The 23,821-nt window shown below is 37.8% G+C and overlaps 3 protein-coding genes across 21 annotated transcripts in view; 2 read left to right on the forward strand and 1 right to left on the reverse strand.

The window, feature by feature from the left end:
* Nucleotides 1–8,282, reverse strand: part of FUBP1 (far upstream element binding protein 1) — a 33,682-nt gene extending 25,400 nt beyond the window's left edge. For 11 of the 17 annotated variants that reach the window (XM_086717359.1, XM_086717358.1, XM_086717356.1 and 8 more), the window contains exons 1-5: nt 8,149–8,282; nt 2,371–2,461; nt 1,451–1,513; nt 596–634; nt 86–125 (exon numbers count right to left, since the gene is read on the reverse strand). In XM_086717359.1, the coding sequence (XP_086573485.1) occupies nt 86–125; nt 596–634; nt 1,451–1,513; nt 2,371–2,461; nt 8,149–8,268 (353 nt within the window). In that variant the 5' untranslated portion in view covers nt 8,269–8,282. The remainder of the gene's footprint in view (nt 1–85; nt 126–595; nt 635–1,450; nt 1,514–2,370; nt 2,462–8,148) is intronic. The other 6 variants (XM_086717360.1, XM_086717355.1, XM_086717354.1 and 3 more) reach the window with 1 other exon arrangement.
* The window catches only part of NEXN (nexilin F-actin binding protein), an 85,983-nt gene extending 77,498 nt beyond the window's left edge, over nt 1–8,485 (forward strand). For all 3 annotated transcript variants that reach the window (XM_086717339.1, XM_086717340.1, XM_086717343.1), the window contains one exon: nt 7,400–8,485. In XM_086717339.1, coding sequence (XP_086573465.1) covers nt 7,400–7,482 — 83 coding nt within the window. In that variant the 3' untranslated portion in view covers nt 7,483–8,485. The remainder of the gene's footprint in view (nt 1–7,399) is intronic.
* A 135-nt stretch (nt 8,486–8,620) lies between these two features.
* The window catches only part of DNAJB4 (DnaJ heat shock protein family (Hsp40) member B4), a 49,489-nt gene continuing 34,288 nt past the window's right edge, over nt 8,621–23,821 (forward strand). The window contains exon 1 of the mRNA XM_086717368.1: nt 8,621–8,893. The gene's annotated coding sequence lies outside the window, so the exon portion shown is untranslated. The remainder of the gene's footprint in view (nt 8,894–23,821) is intronic.

Raw genomic sequence — 23,821 nt, forward strand, 5'->3', positions numbered from 1 at the left:
CTCATTATACACTAACTTGGTTGTGTTTTCACCAACAGTTAAACTAAAATTTGCAAAGAACTCTTGAAAAAGCATTTCACTATACCTTTGCTGCTGATGCATCGGTGGTAACTGTGTTCCAAAAGCTACCAAAAAATCAAATAAAAATAAAATGAAAACTAAGTTTCCCACATAATTAATACAATTATATCCAACAATTCTAAAATCTTTCCTCAATACACACAGTATCTTTAAGAGAGTAAAATTTTATGCAGAATACTTAAATCAACATTGACAGTGGTCAAGAAAGTCACTGTAATGGCAGAGATCATCAGCAATGACATAGGAAAAAAACCGTCCTTTCTCAAGGGGTGCAAGCTTAAGTTAAAAATGGAATTATAAAATAAATTGAATACAAAAACAATTTAGCAACCAAATCTTATTAATATATACCCGGCCATAATTGAAGTGGGAGATTATAAAGACATGAAATACATATTTACAAAGCTATTCACAGCCTTACACTAACTCCAAAGATACGCAACAAAAAACAGGAACAAAACCCTCGTATTAAATTCCAGTTACTTTAGCTTTTGACCCAATTTAAAATACTTACAGTCATTTTGAGGAGCAACTTTCTTAGCATCTGGTTGATCTGCAAAATTAAGAGCTTTTTAACTTTTTGCCAATAAGTACAAATACAAGACTTAGCTAACCCGTGCCCAAGTAAGAATAAATATCAATGTAAACACTTATTGAAATAGCTGAGGGTAATTATCATTTGAACCAAAAAGTGCCAATACTTATCCCAGACTCTTAATAATCAAAAGAAACATTACATTTCTTTAATTCTTTTCATGTTTAAAAGATGCACAGACATTAAAAAAAAATTCTTTTTGATTGTATCAAATCACTGACCTTAATGTATGTTAAGCACTTTAGAATGATACAAGACAAAGTACTTAGGTCCATTACTAGCAAAATATCACATGCTAAAGGCTAATGATGCTTCCCACTGTAGGAACTGAAGACTGGAAGAAAAACAGAACCTATCAGAACGTGAAAATTTGACATATCAAAAGTTGAGTGTATCTGACAGTGACCACAAGGCTATGCAAAATAAATAAAAAAAAAAATCACATTACAAGGCAATCTCAATCTAAACTATTCTATTGCTCCTAACCAAACATTTCACGGCATAAACTTCAGCAGAAAAACTCAAAGCAACTACATGACTACCTTCATCTACATCCTTTACACAGATGAATACAATGCATACCTTAGAATAGACAACCTACGTCTGAAAGTACTACATTTTCCTCCCCCCTTCAAACTTAAATGTTTAAACATCAGAATGTTGTGCAGCAAAAATTCAGACACATAATCCAAGAAATATTTGTGTCCATTTAAGAATCCACTGGTTTATTTCACGTTTACATACTAAACACAGGTAATAAATAAAAATTCCTGCCTTTAAAAGGAGAGGGCATTCCCTCCCAGTGTGTTGTACTGCTCGGACTTGTCCAAGAGCCATCTACACATAAAATAAAAAGAATACATTACATACAACATCTGAAGCATCATTAGCTCATTTTTTTGTATATCAAAACCTCACTATAAATGTGAAAGACACTTAAATAAAAGAAAACCAAGTACACCTGGTCAAAAGCTACAAATACATTCTATAGGCTCATTCAGAATCCTCCTTAAAAAAAAAAAAGTTAAATAAATAAAATGGCAAAAAGAAAATGTATCAAAATTCATATATCAAATCTAAAACAAAAAAATACTTGCAGACTTCTAAGTTCAGAAGCTTCAACAATTATGTTTAAAAAAAAAAAAAAACAAAGCACTGTAAATCTACTGTTTTAAGCCACATTTTGAGTTAAACCTGAAACACAAAACAAGGTACTGAAACAAAAAAAGTAACATAAAAAAAAAAGGTATAACCTGCAACACACTAGAGTAGCAAGCTATAGCAACATCAACCTTTAAAGTGAAATCTGAAATAGTAAAATAATGAAAACATAGCATATAAAGATTAATTCACGTATGAAGAAAAAAACCCAGTGAAACATCTTCTAAACATTTTATATTTTTGTTCTTTTCAGTATGTTAACAAGTTGTCTGTGCAAACTGTCAATCTGGCACAATCCTAAAAAAAAAGAAAATGTTTTCTACTAAGACAAAACTTGCTGATTAGCTCAAAATTTTACCTACCTTGTCTAAGGTCTTTTCCCCCCTTTCCTTCTGAGGCCAATATAAACCTTACAATTTTAGGAACCTTATTATAAAAGTAATGTTTCAATAAAGAACATGCAAAAAATATTAAAAACCGCCTTCAACTAAACTGTGTGTAAAACAATTAAAATACTTATGACTACAACTTACCTCCGTCTTCCAAAGGTCTTTTTTGTCCCCCATAACCATAGTCATTTGAATTCAGTGATGTACCAGCATCACCTCCAATTTTTGCTGCAATCTTAAAAAAAAGCACACAATCATTAAGAATAACATTGTAACTACTATACACTACTCAGTGCCAAATTTCTTCATAAATTTCCTACTACACATATATGCTAAATATCTAACACATAAGTAAATTAATTTGGAAAAGAAATTAAAATTACAGATCAATGTATTAATACACTTAATAACCTCAATGAGTTAACAAATAATCATCATCTGGAATTAAGCTTCAGATAAATCTCTGTAAGAACAAGTAATCAATCAGCAATCTCCAGAATCCAATGACCAAATAAATAGCTTTGAGGAAAATCTAGGTCTTAATTCTTCTCCATGGCTCTCTCCCATGACTCTTCAAAAAGTGTGCTGTGGGCACGGAGAATGTGAACACCTTATGGGACTTCAAAGCTGTGTTGCCCAATAAGGTAAATGCTAGTAGCTACATATGGTTATTGAGTACTTAAAAAGTGGCTAGTCCAAATTGAAATGTATTTAAATGTTAAATACATAATGGATACTGAAAACTTGAAACAAACATAAAGAACCGAAAGCATCTTAATTTTTTAAAAAATTATGGGTCGCCTGGGTGGCTCAGTTGGTTAAGCGGCCGGCTTTGGCTCAGGTCATGATCTCACGGTCCGTGAGTTCCAGCCCTGCGTCGGGCTCTGTGCTGACAGCTCAGAGCCTGGAGCCTGTTTCAGATTCTGTGTCTCCCTCTTTCTGACCCTCCCCCGTTGATGCTCTGTCTCTCTCTGTCTCAAAAATAAATAAACGTTAAAAAAAAATTTTTTTTTTAAAATAAAAAATTAGACACATGCTAAAATGGTAATATTTTGGGTACGTTGCATTAAATAAAGTATGTGACTTGCATTGTATTTCTATCAAACAATCTTGTTCTGTAGAAACAGGGCGTGGGGAAAAGCCTGGAAAGCTGTACCTGTAAGAAAAGTCTCAGCTACAGAACCATAAATCATTTCAATCTTGAAGAATGGGGCAAATAATTGCTTGCACTTAAGTAAACAAACATCACATGAGACACACTAGCTTCAAGTCACAAGTAGGACACAACCAGTGGATATCGACTCCATTTTTCTATGAAAGGGGAAATGAAACTAGTATTAGTTTCTGAGTGTCAGCAGTAAGTCAAATTCCACACTATGTTTTATATTCATTTTGTCACTGAATCATCACAACACTATGAGGTAAGGATACTTAGGTAGAGATCCATTTTACAGTTGAAAAAAATCTCGGGAACTTAACTCAGATTACATAGTCAATGGTGGAGATTCCCGATGATTTCTATACAGCTCCATGCTAATTAATTAATTACGATAAGGGGTGCCACTGAAAATGAGTGACAGGCTCATTGGAGTTCATTATATTAATCTGTTAATTTCAAGTATGTTTGAAATTTTCCATGATAAAAAAAAATTACACAGAAAAACCAAACTTCTGGTGTCTAGAATTCCCCCAAAGAGACTGGTAAGAAATGAAAAACCCAACTGCTTCATTACAGTTAGGAAACTATATTCAACGACTTGAGTCTTAAAATCCACTTACTTATCACTTGAGTCTAATATATGTTGTCAGTTACCATATGCCAACTGTACTTCCTAGGGTTTCTAGATTTCCCTTTTCCTCAGCTGTAAATGCAAACACTAACTCAAAGCATATCAGGACTAAATATTAAAATTCTTAATTTAAGAAAGGCTTTGTGGTTTGCCTGGCTGGCTCAGTCAGAGAAGCAATGGGGCTCTTGACCTCAGGGTCATGAGTTCGAGCCCCACATTGGGTAGAGATTACTCAAAATAAATAAATAAATAAATAAATAAATAAATAAATAAAACTTTGAAATAAAATAAAAAAGGCTTTGGTCAATCTAACCTTCCTTAATCATCCTTTCACTTTCTCAAAAGCCTGTTCCTTGTCTTTGAGTATCTAATTAAAATCTTATTTCTTTTTCTGAAAAGCTTCTTCACCACATTTAAAAACAACTGCTTTTCTACCCTTAAGTTTTAAAAGCTTAACATCTGAATTGTTCTTTAGGAACTTAAAATACACTTCTGTGGCACTGATGAGCACTACAGTATTTCAGGCCGAGAGAAGACTGTAACTCCTGTTAAGTACTACTGATGATAGGAAAATGGTTTAAGCTGTGATACCTTCTGATAAATCTCTGTAAGAACAGAGAAGTAATCAATCAGCAATCTTCTGCAGTTAGCTTTTGTAAATGCTGCAGAAGTTTGCAGAGTAGTACTTCTTAAACTCCCTAAGAACTTCTACCTCCCTATTATTCACTGAATAGTTCTAAAACTATCCAAATGAAAATGGAAAAATGATACCTTGTTCACTCAAAATGTTACACCATCTCAAAAATTCAGAAACAATACAAAGACATTACAGAAAAGCTCTCAGTAAAAATACTACCATTTTTAATGACACAACATGGTCCTCTCCCACAACACAAGAATATTTTTAATCAAGTTTTGCTATCCTGTCACAAAATATAAAAAACAAAACACCCAATATGCAAGTACTGGTTTCCTTCCTTCCCTCCTTCTTAATGTTTATTTTTGAGACAGAGTGAGCAGGGGAGGTGCAGAGAGAGAGAGAGAGGGAGACAAAACCAAGCAGGCTCCATGCTGTCAGTGCAGAGCCCGATGCGGGGCTCGAACTCACCAGTCAAAACCAAGAGTTCAACGTTTAACCGACTGAGCCACCCAAATGCCCCTAAAGTGCTAGTTTTCAGTTGAGATTAATGGTAACTGAAAAGTCAACAATTCTGTTTTGTAGAATTTTCATTGTATTCAAACAACATAATGCAATCTGAATCACTTTTACAATCATCAAGAAAGAGATTTCAAGAATAACTGAGTAAAGACTAACAGCTGTTTAGAAGTGAAGGCATCAGAGCTGATAACCTTAACTTGAGATCTATCACTCATTTAGTGCCAGTCTGATTCACTTCTATCTTCACATAACCTCAAAGGGGGGAAAAAAAAGGTAGAGAGATACATTTTGATTTCCCAGTGTTTCAGAGACAGAACTGATTATTTAATGTGGTCACCAAAATCCTAACCAAAGAATCCCAACCTCACCCTCTGGAGTTATAGCTTAAAATACACAAATATAAATCTCTCAAGTATACAGGTTAGAAACCCTAAACTAGAAAAGCAATCTGGTGCTCCTCTGCTGACGTTAGCTAAGAGAGTATCTTAAAAATCTGCAAATTTCACATTAAAAAATAAGCCATCAGGATTCTCTGGAAAAACGATTGGGCAGCTTGGTCTAAACTACCAGATGGCAAAACGAGCTAGGTAGGGACCAGGGATCCTCTTCACTTGTCCTGCATTAACAAAGACCTGTCCGATTAAAAATGTCAACAACATCCCCGCTAGTACACAGCTCTCTGAGGGCAAGAAGCTATCCTTGTATCTCCTGGTCCTTCCAAGAACATGGCACACTATGCCAGACAAAGAAATCTAAGGTTAGATGGGGATTTTGGGAATATAATCCAGGATGCTTTTCATATAAATAAAAAAGTAGTTCGGATGTTAACCTAAACTTGTTCCTTCAGTCCAAGTACTCCTCCCTGTATTCCATTTATATAATCAGACAAACAGCTACAATGGACATACAAAGGCATCTTCAAATGTAATCGGAAGGGGAAATTCAACTCAAAAGCTAAATTTGGGAATCTCAGGTTTAAGGTCAGTTCTGTAAAGAAAAAAATCAAATTATTACAAGAAGACATGTGTAAAGAATCATATTACAGCAAGGACATTGAGGCAGCTGACCTACTGGCATAAAAAGAGAGTATAAGAAATCCATAGTTTGAGGACAATTTCTGTATTTAAAAAAGCAGTCTAACTTAATCACGAAATTACAGATTAGCCAATTTTTAATTAAAGCATGGCAACCCAAAGTCTTTCAGAAGTTGTATCCACCTGTACTCACCTGATTTCCACCCTCTTTCCCCCAACCAACATTATCCTCCAGTGACTTCCTTCATGGGTTCTTGTTATTCCAAAAACTCCCATACCTTTGCACACGCTGCTTCTTCACTGATCAAACTCTCACACATTCTTTAACGTCTTGCTTAAAATATCAGTCCTTTACTTTGGCAGTTAGGCACCCCACTCTTTGGTGTTGTGTACAGTGCCTGACTCAGCAGGAACTCTATAAATGTTTACAGAACAAGTGGATAAATTAACGGTGCCCATTTTTGTCTACTCCTCTCTGAAAGCATTAACAAATACTACTATTCATTTGCATTTGGTTCCTTGACTGTATCAACACTTCCTAGAAGGCAGAACTCCAATTCATACAGTAAAAAAACCCCTCTAGTATCTAAGTAGTGTGTGGCACAAATTAATTCAATACACTGGTTGAATAAAATTAGGTGAATCTTCTAATCCAATCTAATAAAACTCCAATAAGAGTGTCATTTAAAAAATGTTTCAGTCGCTATTCTAAAAATGTTCAGAAGTAATAGAATTCAAGTAAAGAAACTACAGAATTAGCATTAACGGTAACTTTTTGTTGACTGTCGAATATTTCTGATTATAAACCAGTATAGGTAAATTTTTATGTATAACGTGTTCACATTACTTAAAAAAGAGCTTATTATTACATTATTGCAGATTTTATGCAGTTTGACTCAAATGATCCTTTAGTGAAAGTGGAGGATGAAAAAGGTTAACGAAGTGAACTCCTTAATGCAAACACAGCACAATATTAGTATCTGATTAGCGTTCGCTTTAAACTCTAATCTAAAATCGTCTAGCACCTAATACGCATGTCATAACGAGAATAAGATTTTGCTTACATACAAACACATACCAACATCATAACATTTTAAGTTATAATTATGTTAAGGGACTACCTAATAAAGGTAAAGTTCAAACTAGTAAGTCTTTACATTTCCTGGAGTAATTTTTTTTTTTTTTAACAGCTTCCATTTGGGAAAGAACTGCCTTGAGGGCAAATGTACGCACCTACGTAATACAAAGAAGTGTGGTCAGTTTACGACTCTGAACAGAGAGGCAGATTCAAACTGAAACTTCGGGTATAATGGGCCTGAAGCCATTTTGAGAAGGGGGAAGGACTGGTAGAACACTGACACGTAAATCCTGCTCTGAGGAAGGATTCCAACCTGGGATACTAGTATTCTCTGAAGCCTCTTCCTTGTAGATGTGAAAGTGAATGAAAGCGAAAAATTAATTTCGAGAGAGCTCGGATGAACTGGAAGCTGTGAAAACTGCTTTACTGACATAACCCTTCCTTACTATGGCTCTTGAGGACAAACCCTAGTCCTCTCTCAAACTCATTACCAGAACCTTCCATACTATTGTGTAAAACTACGCGCGCTTTATCCCATGGTGGAGGATGTTCATTCTGAGAGAAAGGAAATGCCAAGCTAACTCCTCGGAGAAGGAAGCGCGACTGCCGCAGAAGCGAAAGACCTAAAGCCATCTATGCCTAACGCGTTGGGGTTCTAAATGGCTTAAACACTAAGAAACACAAAATCGAGTTCCAGCCTCTAAACTGTATTACCAACAAGGGAACCCTGAGTCTCCTCACATTTCAGAGCCCGGAAGGGCACTTCTTTCCTCTTCCTCATGCGCTAAGAAGTAGCGGCCTACTCAGCCAGCGGCCAATTACCGTGAGCGTTCGGAATCCCGCCGCACGGTCCAGACTTACCTGCCGTGCTCTCTGCAGCGCATCTTTGAAAGCATCGTTAACTCCTCCACCACCACCGCCGCCGCCTCCACCACCAGCTGAGCCAGAGGAAGGTGGAGGCACTGTTGAGTAGTCTGCCATGTCTACGCTACAGAGGCCGCTGCCGCTTCTTCGCAGAGATGTTCCCTCAGCCAACTGCTAAGAAAGAAAGAAAATGGCGGCCGTCGAGGCTGTATCACATTCTTGTGCGACCATCGTGCCGTAAAGGGGCGGAGACTGAAAGGAGAAAATCTCGCGATGTTTTGAAGCGACGCGCTGCTGTGGGGGTGGGGTTGAAAAAAACAAGGTGAAGCAGAGAGATGTCGCGAGAAGTGTGTCCACGATATCGCGAGAGTGAAGTTTATTTTTGGCGCCTCCTCTACGCGCATTCGCGTGTTGAGACTGTGTGGTTGTACTTCCGGGGTGGTGGGTAAGAGTGGCGCGGCGACCCCGGTTGGCTGGAGTTTCTGAAAACCTGAAGAAAAGGAGTAGTTGCTTTCTATTGGTTGCCGCCTCGGGGAGGGAGTGTGGGTGAATTTTCCTCCAAGGGTCCTTCCGTGTATCCATGGGAAAGTGGGTGACGTCGACGGGCGTTAGGGCGACGCAACAGTATCTCGAGAGCGCCGCAACCAGGAGTGCGCCTGGGAGAAGCGTGCCCGGGACGCCACGCGAAGATGTTCCCGAAAACGTCCGCCCGGCCTAGCGGGATCTCGGCATGATTTTCAGGGTAGTAAAGTGTCCCTGTATTTTACTTCTAGATTGCCAGATCTTTTAGCTTTATCACAAGTGGGGATTAATTTAGGCTGGAGGCCTTTTAGTTCTTGAGCTGATTTCGACATCTTGTGTAAATAATGTGGATGAAGCTTTGAAGTTATGACTGCCCTGTTCTTTACCTTTAAAAAATATGACTGCTCCTAAAATTCTGTTGTAACCACACTTAGTAATCTAGTATTGTATGTGTCCGGGATCACTTTTATTGAGATCATCTTATAAGAACAACATCAAATTCTTCTAACAATAGTTTGCCCCATCCCCTACCGGTAAGAACCCACATGTAATGTTCTGAATTGTCATTCCTGGACTAGATAGCTTTGTAAGTGTGTATATTTTGTTATCTGTTCCCAATTATCAGGTAACTTCAGGCCTTCCCGACATATGATGGCATGTAATTTACTGCAATATTAGTAGTAGTAGTTTCAGATTCATGGGATGCTTCGGGAATCTTATTTAGGAGTCGACCGAAATGGTTTTTTTCCCCGAATTCTTTTATTTTTAGAGAACAAAGACCTAGGTAAAATGAACTTTATCAACTTGGCATTTTGTGTTTTGTGAATTAGGTCTAAAAGAGTACTTTCCCCATTGCTAGTCTTAAGAGTAACTGGGAGAAATGTGTGCTGCTGTCTTACTGGTAACTAATGTGTGCACTTGTTCAAGGCCCCAAATAAGTCGGATCATTAGACAGTTATATGCATATAGCTACCATTGTGGCATCATTTTCCTCCAATGAAGCTTTTCTTACCATCTTAACGAGTTATACAGTTTTGATTATCTTTTTCAGTGTTCATAACTATCCTTTTAGATTTGGGTTGGTGGGTGGGATTTCTATTTGGAAAAGCAGTGAATGTATTGGACTACAGATTTAAGTATAATGTAAAAAAAAAAAAAGACTGTAAAAGCGTTGTTGGGTGGTATTGCTAAACAAAATTTTTACAGTTGTTTTGAAAAAGATTATCCAACAAATGGCATTTATTAATCAATTGATTTCTTCATATTAATTACACGTATTCCTTCCTGATCAATGTAATGTAACCACAGAGTGATATAATTTACCCTCAAATAAACTTTATTTCAGACAGTATTAGTTGTCTCTAAATATTGAAAATAAGGGCCTCCATTTCTAGTTTATTTGTAGACTCTCCTGGAAGAATGGGTATTCTAGGATGGGACCCAGTTGAAATCAGTTTAGATAGGGATATCTTAACTTCAGTACCATTTAGACTGTTTGATCAGATAACTCTATATTTTGTAATACTACTATCTAGTGTAATATGTTTAGCAGCCTTAGCCTCTACCCATAGATGCCAGTAACACCCCCCCACCCCCAGCCACAAACACACACACACACTCAGTTGTGAAAGTCAAAAATGTCTCCAGATAGGCAAAATCATCTCACATTGAGAACCACTAGTCAGCCTTCATTCCTGTGCCTGCCTCCCCATTGGGAAGACCTATTTATCATACTTTTGAGGTATATTCCAAATTCTGTTAATTTCCATTTCCGCTCCCAAGTTACCATCACCTCCATCCTGGACTGTTATAGTATTCTGGTTGGTTTTTCTGCTTCTACCCTTACATGTCTACAGTTTGCTCTTTAATATTATGAAATTTCATACAGAAAAGTATGTAATATATGTGTAAGTTCTCAAAAGTGACAAGCAGCCATTTCCAATATTTTTGAAGCTCAAGCCTCTACTTGATGATTGTGTTGCAATTGTTTATATAGCAGCTTGAATAATGTCTTTAAATCTTTTTTAATTAAAAAACTTTTTATTTTAGAGAGAGAGAATGAGTGGGGGAGGGGGCAGAGAGAGAAGGAGACACAGAATCTGAAGCAGGCTCCAGGCTCTAAGCTGTCAGCACAGAGCCTGATGCAGGGCTTGAACCCACAAACTGAGATCATGACCTGAGCCAAAGTTAGACACTCAACTGATTGAGCCACCCAGGTGCTCCTTGAATGATTCCTTTATAACATAAATCAGGTCATCTCACCTTTGCACTTTATTAAAGTGCACCTATTGCACTTTATTATTATTATTTTTTACCTTTTAAAGAGAGTGCATGTGTGCAGATGAAGGGGAGGGGCAGAGAGAGATGGAGAGAGAATCCCAAGCAAGCCCCTCACTGTCAGCGCAGAGCCTGATGCGGGGTCTGAACCCATGAATCACGAAATCATGACCCAAGCTGAAATCCAGAGTTGGACGCCCAACTGACTGAGCCACTGAGGCACCCCTTCCTATTGCACTTTAAATCCTATACCCTGGAATAGTGTACAGGCTCCATATAATCAGGCCACTGTCTCTAAACATTCCTCCCTTTTATTCCACTTCACCCACCTTGCTGTCCAAGATCATTCCTGCCTTTAGGATTCCTTTTTTTTCTGCCTGGTGTGGATGCTCTCGTAGACTTTCACATGGATAATCTGTCCTCGTCATTCAAGGCTCAGTTCAGATGTCACCTTAGTCCCTCTCTGACCTCTAGTTGTGCCATTCTGCAATCACTATCCTATTACTTCTCTCTCTCTCTCTCTCTCTTCCCCCCCAGCCCCTCTCCCTCACTTGCACTCTCTCTCTAAAAATTATATATAAGTGTGTGTGTGTGTGTGTGTGTGTGTGTGTGTGTGTATATATATATATATATATACGTGTTTACTTGTTTATTGTCTCTTTTCCTTTAGAATGTAAACTGGAGAGGGAGGACTTTGTCTACCTCTACCATTGACCTGTCCCTAATGTCTAGTCTTAGTGTTCTAGATATTTGCTGAATGAATAGAATATTGAAAAAAATCTGTCTCTACATTTTAGTTGATTTTGTGACCTTAGGCAAGTAATTTAGTTGCTGTGTCTCAGATTTCTCCTCTACATTATGACAACTTGCTTTGCTGTCCTCAAATGAGGTATCTGTGAGTTCTTCAGAAACCAGAAAGTGCTGTAAAGTGGAAATTAATATTATTAACATGTAATTCAGTTTCTGGCATCTTATCACGAAGGAAGGATAATCCCTGTAAATTTTTTGGATTATAGCTATGTTCAAATCTTAGTTTTAGTAAAACCCAGAATCCTGCAAGAGCAACTGAGTTGTGGGAGAAATAACCAGTGACTTTTGATTAAGCTATATGTGAATTCTCAGTCTACACAATCGTTTTAAACCCATTTGTACTTTGCTAGTTATTCTAGGTAATTTCATTATAACTGATGAAATCAGGATTTTCTTTAAACTTTTTTTTTTAATGTTTATTCATTTTTTTGAGAGACAGAGCATGAGTGGGGGAGGGGCACAGAGAGAGGGAGACACAGAATCCAAAGCAAGCTTTAGGCTCTGAACTGCCAGCACAGAGCCTGATGCAGGGCTCGAACTCTCAAATTGTGAGATCATGACCTGAGCCGAAGTTGGACGCTTAACCGACTGAGCCACCCAGGTGCCCCTGAAATCAGGATTTTCTTAATTAAATTCATTTCCTTTTGCAATGTAACTTTTCTTAAAAGTGGGTATATCATCGCTAATCTAAAACTGGTTTATTGTGCTTTGAGAGATTAGCCAAATATTTGACTAGATTATATTTTATAGTCACACTTTTAACACAGAAATTGGTATTTCATATTTCATTCTTAGGATGAAGCAAAAGTTAGTGTCTTTGAATTTACAGAAGTCTAGCGGGGAGCATTTAGATTCACCAAATAACAGTGAAAAGATTAGCAAGCATAATAAAAGTTGGGCTATTAAATGTACTGGCAAGTTTCTTCATTTTACCTTCTGACTTATTGGTTACCAAATGACTGAGTGGCCTTTTTCTTAGTACAACTTTTCACTTTTGGAGTTGGTAAATCTGAAATATTAACAGATTCTTATTTTTAGCTATTATAGAAAAGTAGTCCATTATTGCTTTCTTTTTTTCTTTTCTTTTCTTTTTTTTAGTTTTTTATTTATTTTGAGAGAGAGAGGGACGGAGAGAATCCCAAGCAGGCCCCATGCTGTCAGCATGAGCCGTAATCAGGGCTCAAACTCATGAACTGCGAGATCATGACCTGAGCCAAAATTGGGAGTCGGATGCTTAACCAACTGAACCATCTGGGTGACCCCCATTATGGCTTTTTAACAGGCATTTTAGAGTGACAAAATTGTACAGGCTTCCTGCCTCACCTTTATGCCCATCACCTACCTCCTAACAACTCTTAGGCAGAAGGATCTGGTAACTTCATGCTATACTCTGTGTCATTTAACCAGGCCAGTATTTCCTCAGTATCATAGTCAACAAAAGATTCAGTTTAGATGTGAGGAGGGAAGTGGCCACTTCAAATTAAACATACCAGGATGTAGTTAGGGTGTTTGTTCATTAGGCTGGTCATTGGTCTTAATGACTTTTATATCCCTTCTGACTGAGTTTCTAGAATTCTGTTTCAGACTAAGGTATGAATGGAAGCAGGATATATTTGCATCTTAGAGGACAAAGTTGTTAGCACAAATTGACTTTGGACCATTGTGGAGAACCAACAGCTTGACCAGTGTCTGAAACTGGAGGCAGCCCCAGATAGTGGAAAAGACTCTGGACTTGGTCCCAGAGGATCTGTGTTCAAATATAACCCCTGTGCCCTTTGGTAAGTCATACAACTTTTTCCTTTTACCAGCATACCAAAAAGAGGGTAATTACTCTGTTTCTGAAAAGTAGCCAACAGTAAAGGATAATAAAAAGTCTTACATAAACTTCTGAAAGGGAAAATAGAAGTCACTATGTGAAAACATATCCCCTTCCCCTCAGTTATTAGAAATTTCTTCTCTGATTTGGTTGCCAAATTTGATAGTGTGGTCCTGATTAAAGTACTGTAAGAAGACTGAAGAATGCTAGGATATTGCTCATAATCATTTGATTTGCCCTAAATCCAGCTTTTTATCATCCTTATCATTCTCACTTATCCATAACTGCAGAGCCCCCTTTTTGTCAGGTATCCTTCCTACCTCTTCCATTTTACTGTTGCTGATTGTTTCCATTTTTCCAGAAAATTCAAAGGGCCTCTTTAGTGTTTGGCTAGTCCAGAGCTCTCTAGGGATTCTTTTTTTTTTTTCTTTTTAATGTTTATTTTTGAGGGAGAAAGTGCGAGTGGGGGAGGAGCAGAGAGAGAGGGACAGAGAATCCAAAATGGGCTCTGTGCTCATAGCAGAGAGCCCGATCCCGGGTGTGAACTCACAAAACTGTGAGATCATGCCTGAGCCGAAGCCGGACGCTTAACTGACTGAGCCACCCAGAAGCCTCTCAAATTTAGGGATTCTTATTTGTTATCATGTACTACATCATGGTAATAATAACATAATATCACTTATTTTTTATTTGGAATTCCCACTAGGTTGTAAGGTCCATGGCAGTAAGGGCTCTGTCTTTTCTGTGCCTTTACTGCATAGCATGCTCTAAAACATAGCAATAGCTAATAGTGGCTAGTACTATATACTGGGTCCTGTTCTAAGTGCTTTACTTGTATTTAATTCATTCTCATACGGCTCTATGAGATGCTATTAAAATCTCCATTTTGTTGCAGTACAGGTAAGTTAACCACCTTGCTCACGGTCACATGTTAGTGTTAGTGATTTGAACCCAGGCAGTCTGAGTTGAAAGAACGGAAGAATCTATTCAAAGTCAAGTAATGGGATATATATGTCTTTGTAATTTCTATGGTATGGTTCACAATTTAGTATTTCTCACTTGGATTTTAAAAATATGTATTTGCATTTGTTTCTGTTAAGACATATGCTGAAGTTCTTCATGGGAAGGCAGATCTTAATGTAAGGTAATAAAAATGTTACAAAATCAAAGAACCCATGTATGTATAACATGATACAAGCTTGCTTTTCTGTATTGTTAATTGCATTGGATGGATTAGTAATATCCCTTACTAAAGTATATATGGTGCTTTATGGGTGCCTGGGTGGCTCAGTCGGTTAAGCATCTGACTTTAGCTTAGGTCATGATCTCATGGTTCGTGAGTTTGAGCAATCAGTCTCTCTGCTGTCAGCACAGAGCCTGCTTAGGATCCTCTGTCCCCTTCTCTCTCTGCCCCCTGCCCCTCCCCCCCCCCCCCCCCCCCCGCCGGTGTTTTCTTTCTCCCTCCCTCCCTCTCCTAAATAAACTATAGTGCTTTATGGTGTGTGTGTGTATGATGTATGTGTATACATACATATATATTTGGTATAATTAGTGTTATTTTTCAAAGAAATTTTACAGGGGGGTTTTGTTTTGTAATTCACACCACTAACTAGATTGTAAGCATCTTCAAGACAAGAATAGGATTGCTTAATTTTAATTTTTTCCCTGTATTACCACACAGCATCTATGATAAGTGTTTTTACTCTTTGTCTGCATATTGGATTCCTCCACAAACTAGCCCCCCTCCCAAAAGAAGCATACCAAGAGTTTTAAAATCAGAGTCTTCTGAGAATTGAGGATAAAATTCTTCATAGTTCAGTCTTTTAGAACAATTAGTGTTTGAGACAAAGGTTCTTTGTGAAAATAATATAAATTTTCTTTGCTCTTTAAGACCTCCTTCAGTGAAGGGGAAAGGCATATACTGTATGGGGGAAGAGGGAGGGGCTTGCTAAAGTACCATTCCCAACTTTACAGGGTTCTTCAAGTTTTATGAGAGAAGGACCATCCTTAACTGTATCATACAAAGGACTTCTTTGAATATAGATAATATTTGGCTAGTTGCTCACATCTTTTGGCAGCCAGTGTGTAAGCAGGATCTGTCCCTTGACCAGGATCATAGGAGATCTAGCACAGCATCATAAAATATATAAGAAATTGAATATCCATATTTAGTGAAAAAAATGTAGAGCTGACTGCCCTTGCTGATGAGCCATAATACTCCCAGCTTCCCCTTACTTTAGGGATAATTCTAGATTGAAATTTGGTACTCCTGACAGCATCTGTCTCAAAAAACTGGCCTTTACCACCCAGTTCGAGTGATTTTAGTTAATTCTATAGCATGCATTCCAATAACTTATAACAAAGCTGGTATATAATACTGCAGACTATAATATATAATAAAACTGCATAATGTATAATATATATGGTTTCTTTTTTTGACCTATGAAGCTTTTTTTAAATTTTATTTTAATTACAGTACAGTTAACATAGTGTGATATAAGTTTTCATAATTTACTTTGAATTGGTCCTCTACCTATTCCCTAAATGTACTTCCAAATCTGTGTCTGCAGCAACCTCCAAGACTCATCTTGCATGTTGCTTCAAAACCAAAATGTCTAAAATAAATTCACATTTACTGTTCTTATTCTCCCTTTATCTTGTGGCCAAAACATGTTTTTTTCCTTCCCTACTTAGATCATATATTTATACATCAGTTCCTTTCACTTCTGTTACATTTATCTTTTTCCATTAAAACTTAAGCCAAATAAAAATGAAAATTAAAAATCATCTTTTTTCATGAACCTTAACCTGACTAACCAATTCCATTGATCTTTTACTTAATTAAGTGTATTGGTTACAGGGGAGCTTTTCTAAACATGTTTAAGCTGAGCCCCAACCCCTACTCCCAGAGACTGATTTAATTGGTCTATTATCTCTATGTGTGACAACTTCTTAAATTGATCCTTAAAGCGCAGCCCACACTTGAGAACCACTGAAATATAACTGAAGCCTACATGTTCATTAGACTTGCTTATTTTTGATGCCTTATAGTTTGTCCTCTAGTTTTTTCTCTAGTTTTCTAGAGAACTCAAGGTCTAAAAGCATTTTCTATTTTTGAACCCTATTTTTTTGTTGATTGAGGCTAGGGCAGTGTTTCTTAAAACAAAGGTATGTTTGAGAAACACCCTCAACATCATCTGGGGTGTTTTTGTTTTTTTTTTAAATGTAGATAGTTGGGCCCCACCTGGACCTAGTGAAAAATGTTTCAGGAAATCTACATTTCTTTCTTTCTTTTTTTTAATAAACATCATAGTTGATTATTCTGCTTATCAGAATGAAAACTGCCCTATTATGCAAAAAGTATTTAATAAATGTGGAATTTAGCTTAAATTTTGTTTCCCCAGCTAGACTAGTAAATGTTCTAAACACCGAGATCTTGTTCTCTGCTTTTCTGTCTGTGTAAGAGAGGGCTGGTCAAGGACTAGATCTTACTCTTTGGTTTACCCAGTATGGTTTGGTGCTTTTATGTTGATAAAATCTTAATATCAAGTTGAATTGTTACCATATTAACCATTTTCCTGCAAAACTAGAATTAAACAAATTGTTGAATATGTGGTTATGAATGTTGGGGGCCTTTGAGGCTATAGCATGGAAGTGTACCCTCACTCAACTTTTCTTAGACTTGCAGACTTGAAAAGACCTTGAAGATCATCTAGTCTGTTTCTTTCATTTTATGGTGGAGGAAATTGGGACCCAGATTGCTTGAGAGCCATACACAAAGTGACAAGATTAATGGCAGAGCCAAGACTAGATTACTAATCCAGTGCTCTTTATTTCATCAACAAACTCTGTGAAGCAGCAATGATTGGGTTAAGTTTCAGTTGAAGGTTTTCTGCTTCTTAAATACAAAGGGAAGAAGAATCTTTGCAGAACCAAAAACATCTTGTAATGAGGACATCTACCTTTACTCACAATATTTACATTTTGAGATAGATTATTGAAAGAAAGAGGATCTTTGCCAAAGAAATCCTTAACTGAAAAAGGGTGGGTTTGAGATGTAAAGCCCACTTGGCATACAGTTTTGTTGTTGTTTTTTAGTGGAACTTTGCTTCTCTCTCCTGACATTTCCATGTCTCTATTTATAGCCAGTGATCTCTTTGGAATTTGCCTTCTGATTCTGTTTGTTCTTTTATGTTGCTTCATATTAACTGATATTCTCACTTCGTTTTTGTTAAATATATTTGAAAGGACTTGATAATGAAAAGAAGGAATTAAAATTTTTAGAAGCATCTGAAATTATTGTTTGTGATTTACCATAATCATTACTTATAACAGGTCATCTAATTGTAGTGCCTAATGATAGAAGTACTAACTTTTCAAGATAGGATAATAGTTTATTTTTTAAATTTAAAAACATATGAAAACTACAATACATTTCTTTTATCCAGGACAGGTAATAAATACTTGGATTCTTAACAACCTTGCTCTTTAATGATGATGTATTTGATATAAGTGAAGACCAAGAGATTTTTGCTTAGAGCCTTTAAAATGGTAAACTCCTGAAGTGTAGGAATTGTTTTATTTACCTTTGTGATTAAAATAATACCTGTCATCCATAGGTACTTACTTATTCAATTCAGGAAAAATGCTGCGCATTGTTCTTGGTGCTGGAGATACCTTAGTGAACAAAACAGACAAATATGCTTACCCTCAGGAATCTTATTCTAGCAAGTGAATGTTGAAGGAAACCATGAATCACTACAAAGACTCCATCTTTGTTTTCAGATAGTTCTTTGCATCAGTCTAAAAAAGAATAATCTGGAGCCCCTGGCTGGCTCAGTCTGTGGAGAGTTTGGACTCTTGATCTCAAAGTTGTAAATTCATGCCCCACACTGGGTGTAGAGATTACTTAAAAATAAAATCCTAAGAATAATCTGTAGTTTGTTAAACAATGGGGTGAAGAGTTGGAATGGAGGAAGTTTAATGATCAGATCATTCATTCATTAAACATTTACTTCTGAGTGTGAGTATGTAAAATTACTTGAAATAATCACGTAATTGCCAGTTATTGTCATCCTGATTCTCATTCGTGTTCTGTTTGCAACCCTGAGTAAAGGCCTCAGTTGCTAGCCAGGTCACATTCAGGGAACTTCATCTTAAATCAGATACTACTGAGTACTTCTGACTATGCTGGCCAGAAACTCCATATTCACCAAAGTTCTAGTCTTTTCATATTTCCCTTTTCTTTCAATCTCTATTACTTCCTGGCTTCAGTTTGCCAGTCACTTTAAGAATTCCCAACTCTCATTCCCCTTTTCTGTCAGTCGTGTCTACTTTTTATTTTTTTTTTTACTTTTTATTTTTCAACATTTATTTATTTTTGGGACAGAGAGACAGAGCATGAACGGGGCAGGGGCAGAGAGAGAGGGAGACACAGAATCGGAAACAGGCTCCAGGCTCTGAGCCATCAGCCCAGAACCTGACGCGGGGCTCGAACTCAGGGACCGCGAGATCGTGACCTGGCTGAAGTCGGACGCTTAACCGACTGCGCCACCCAGGCGCCCCTCGTGTCTACTCTTTAAATCCACAACTCTTTTTTTTTTTTTTTTTTTTTTTTTTTTTTTAGAGAGTGTGCACAAGTGGGGGTGAGGGGCAGAGAGAGAAAGAATCTCAAGCAGACTCCATCCTCAGCACAGAGCCCAATCCAGGGCTTGATCCCATGACCCTGGGATCATGACCTGAGTCTAAATCAAGAGTCAAGCACTCAACTGACTGAGCCACCGGGCACCCCTAAATCTACAACTCTTTTTTTTTTTTAAGTTTAAATATTTATTTTGAGAGAGCATGAGTAGGGGAGAGACAGGAGAGAGAGAATCCTAAGCAAGCTCTGCACTGTCTACATGGAGCCCAACAGGGGTTTGAACCCACAAACCATGAGATCATGATCTGAGCCGAAATCAAGTTAGATGCTTAATCAAATGAGTCACCCAGGCACCCCTAAATCCATGACTCTTAAACATTTAAAATACATATTGGAGGGCGCCTGGGTGGCTCAGTCAGTTAAGCGGCCGACTTCGGCTCAGGTCATGATCTCGCGGTCCGTGAGTTCGAGGCCCGCGTCAGGCTCTGTGCAGACAGCTCAGAGCCTGGAGCCTGTTTCATATTCTGTGTCTCCCTCTCTCTCTACCCCTCCCCCCATTCATGCTCTGTCTCTCTCTGTCTCAAAAATAAATAAACGTTAAAAAAATTTTTTTTAAATAAAATACATATTGGAGTTAGTTGAGCTTCAATTCACCATTTGTTACCTAGGTGTGAAGTTATTTAACCTTTCCAAGTTTAACCTTTTTTGAGTTTCTGCTTGTTTTTAAATCTGTTTTTATTTTTATTAAACTTTCTTTTTAATATTAGTAATTTTTTTTAGGTTTAATTATTTAGTTTGAGAATGAGAGAGCAGGAAGGGGAGAGAAAGAGAGAATCCTAAGCAGGCTCCACACCATCAGTGCAGAACTCCATGTGGGGTTCAAACTCATGAACTGAGATCATGCCCTGAGCTGAAACCAAAGGTTGGATGCTTAACAGACTGAGCCACCCAGGCGCCCTAAATTTTTTCTTAAAAAAAATTTTTTTTTAATGTTCATTCATTTTTGAGAGAGAGTTGGGGAGTGGCAGAGAGAGGGAGACACAGAATCTGAAGCAGGCACCAGGCTCCGAGTCGTCAGCACAAAGCCTGACATGGGGCTCAAAGCCACGAACCGTGAGATCATGACCTGAGCGAAAGTCACAGAGCCCGACACGTGGCTCAAACTTACAGACTGTGAGATCATGACTTGAGCTGAAGTCAGATGTTTGACTGAGCCACCCAGACACCCCTAAACTTTCTTTTTTAAATTAAACTCTGTGCCCAATGTATGACTCAAACTCATGATCCCAAGATCAAGAGTCACATGCTCTACCCACTGAGCCAACCAGGTGCCCCCTGAGTTTCAGTTTGTTTTTGATACCCTAAGCATTGCTATGAAAATTAAAAATGAGGGGCGCCTGAGTGGCTCAGTCATTTAAGCATCTTACTTCAACTCAGGTCATGATCTCACAGGTCGTGAGTTCAAGCCTCATCAGGCTCTGCATGGGATTCTCTCTCTTCCTCTTTCTCTGCCCTGTATGTGCTCTCTCTTTCCCTCTCTCTCAAAATAAATAAACAAAATCATTTCTCTAAAAAAAAATTAAAAATGAGATTGTAACCAGATACTATTTCCCATAAGTAATGAAAACCAATATTAAATAATAGCCAAAAAATCCAGGCATTAAGTGGCTCTAGGGCTAGTTGATTTAGCAGCTCAGCAATATATGATATACCCATTGTTTTTTCATCTTTGCCCTCTGCCATCCTCAGCATGTGTCTTAATGCTCCAGATGATTGCATAAATGTTACCATGGTTCCCAATGTTATGCACTGGTAACTATAAAGTGGAAGAAAGTTTTTTGTCTTTAAAAGCAAGGAAACTTTGGGGCGCCTGGGTGGCGCAGTCGGTTAAGCGTCCGACTTCAACCAGGTCACGATCTCACGGTCCGTGAGTTCGAGCCCCGCGTCGGGCTCTGGGCTGATGGCTCGGAGCCTGGAGCCTGTTTCTGATTCTGTGTCTCCCTCTCTCTCTGCCCCTCGCCCGTTCATGCTCTGCCTCTCTCTGTCCCAAAAATAAATAAACGTTGAAAAAAAAAAATTAAAAAAAAAAAAAAAAAGCAAGGAAACTTTTCTACTACTCCCTTCCCACGGACACCAATCGGACTAACCTTGTGCTGACCAAAGCTGAATCACAGGCTTACTCTAGCAAGTAACATGCTCGGTTTTGAATAATTAAGATTCATCTCCTGGGGATAAGTGAGAGGCCCCACCTTCCTAGTAATAGTTATTACTACTGAATTTGTGAATCTTAGGACTCTGTCCTTGGGTCTTTTTTTCTGTCTGTATTCACTCTAGTATAATCTCTAGCCTCGAGGTTTTAAGGTTACCTCTACTCCCAGTGATTTATCTTCCATCTGGACTGCTTCTTTGAATACTAGACTCCTATATCCAACTGCCAATTAGATACTACCATTTGTAAGTTTGATAGGCATCTTAAACTTAATATGTCCTATATTGACCTCCCCAATTCCCCAACCCTCTGCTCTCCTATCTTCCTATATTAGTCAATAGCAATTGTGTTCTTTCAGTTTGCTGAGGCTGAAAAACCTTGTTGTCATTATTGATTTCTCTCATATCCCACATCTGATTCATCAGGAAGTCCTATTGACTCCATCTTTAAAATAAATAACACCTTCACTGCTACATTATAGTCCAAGCCATCTGAATTACTGCGATATAATCTTATTGGTCTTCCATCATTGCCCACCATCCTTTCTCACTTTTAACACAGAGGCCAAAGCAATCATGTCATTCTGCATAAAACGCTCCAATGACTTATCTTCCTTCAATATGAGCCAAAGTGTTTAGTGGCCTACAAGGCTCTACACCATCTAGCCACTTATTATTTCCCTGACCACATCCCCACCCCATCATTCTGACACAGCTACATCTTGAAGATGCTTGGCATTCCCTCACCTCCAGACTCTTGTACTTGATTTTTCCCTCTACATGGTATGTTCAACCCCCACAAATATACATAGCTTTCACTCTGTCATAGTACAAATGTCATTTTCTCTGTGAGGCCATTTTTGGCCACCCAATATAAAATTTTAGTTCCCTTATTTTCCTTTTCCTCATTTTTCTTGATTCCTACCACCATAGGAATACTACTCCATACAGTAGTATTTTAAAAATATTTTTAATTAAAAAAATCTTTATATCTCCCCCATTAGAATGTGAAATACATGAGGCAGGGATTTTTGTTCATACTGTATCCCCAAGTACCTAGAAAGATACCTTGGCATATGGAAGGTCCTTAAAATGTTTGTAAAGATGGGTGCATGGGTGGCTCATTTGGTTGAGCATCTGACTCTTGGTTCTTTCCCTCTTTCTACCCCATCCCCACTCGTGCTCTCTCTCTTAAAATAAACTTAAAACGTTTTTTTAAATTTAAAATGTTTGTAAAGAAATAAATGTCCATTCATCATGATTTCTTGGTTTTGACTGGGCCCAATTTAGTAATATTTTACTTGTTCCTGATTATTTGCCTTTCTATTTCCCATAACTGCTATTTCAGACCACCACCATTCTTATCAAATGCCCAATTTTTTCCTCAGCTCTTTAGTAGTGGATGTCCTTTTTAAAAAAATTTTTAGGGACGCCTGGGTGGCTCAGTCAGGTAAGCATCCAATTCTTGGTTTCAGCTCAGGTCATGATCTCATGGTTCGTTAGTTTGAACCCCGCCTTGGGCTCTGTGCTGAGAGCAAGGAACCTACTTAGGATTCTCTCTGTCTCTCTCTCTTCCTCTCACTGCCCCTCCCCAACGTGTGCATGCTCACGTGTGCTCTCTCTCAAAAATAAATAAACTTACATTCTTTTAAAAAGAACATTGATATCATGTATGAACTTCTTGGTCTTCCTAGTCAGTCTTCTTGCCTTCAAATTTATAAATTTGTCCTTATTTATTTTCTCTTCATCTCAGAGCCCATTTCTCATTTTGTTCAAATTTTATCTACTTGTACTCTTGGTACCAAACCTTCCTATCTTCTCTGAACCTTACCTAAGCAATCGTTTCTTATGTGTTGTATTTTTATATATTTCATTTTCCTCTCTGTTGTTTTCTTCCTTTCTTGACCATCTTCAAACCTCCTTTATTCCTTCCCTTATATATAATTCTCTCTTTTCTTCAGATGATTTCCTAGAAGTGTTTAAATTTACTATTCCGTCTTGTTCAATCCACTGGATGCTGGCTTTTGCTTTTCACTGACTACAATTCCATCTGCCTCCCTCATAGGATTGTTGTAAGAGATTAAACGGGATTCTTTGTGTTAAGTGTTTAGAGTAGGGCTTGCACATAGTTAATGCTTTTTTGAATGCTTACCATGAATACCTATAACTCTTGAAACCAAAATCATTCTCTTGTGGGTATTTTATTACTTTTGACTTTCCTGTATCCTTCATGAAACACTCCTCCTTGGGGCTCCTGGGTGGCTCAGTTGGTTAAGCATCTGACTTCGGCTCAGGTCATGAACTAGTCCCAGTTCAGAATATTACAACTTTCTTCTGGACGTCTTCATCCACATTCAATTTGATTAAATATTGTTGTTCTAGGTGTTTGGGAGTCA

This window comes from Puma concolor, chromosome C1, assembly GCF_028749965.1.
Source record: "Puma concolor isolate L17-30 chromosome C1, mPumCon1.1.hap2, whole genome shotgun sequence".
Classification (NCBI taxonomy): Eukaryota; Metazoa; Chordata; class Mammalia; order Carnivora; family Felidae; genus Puma; species Puma concolor.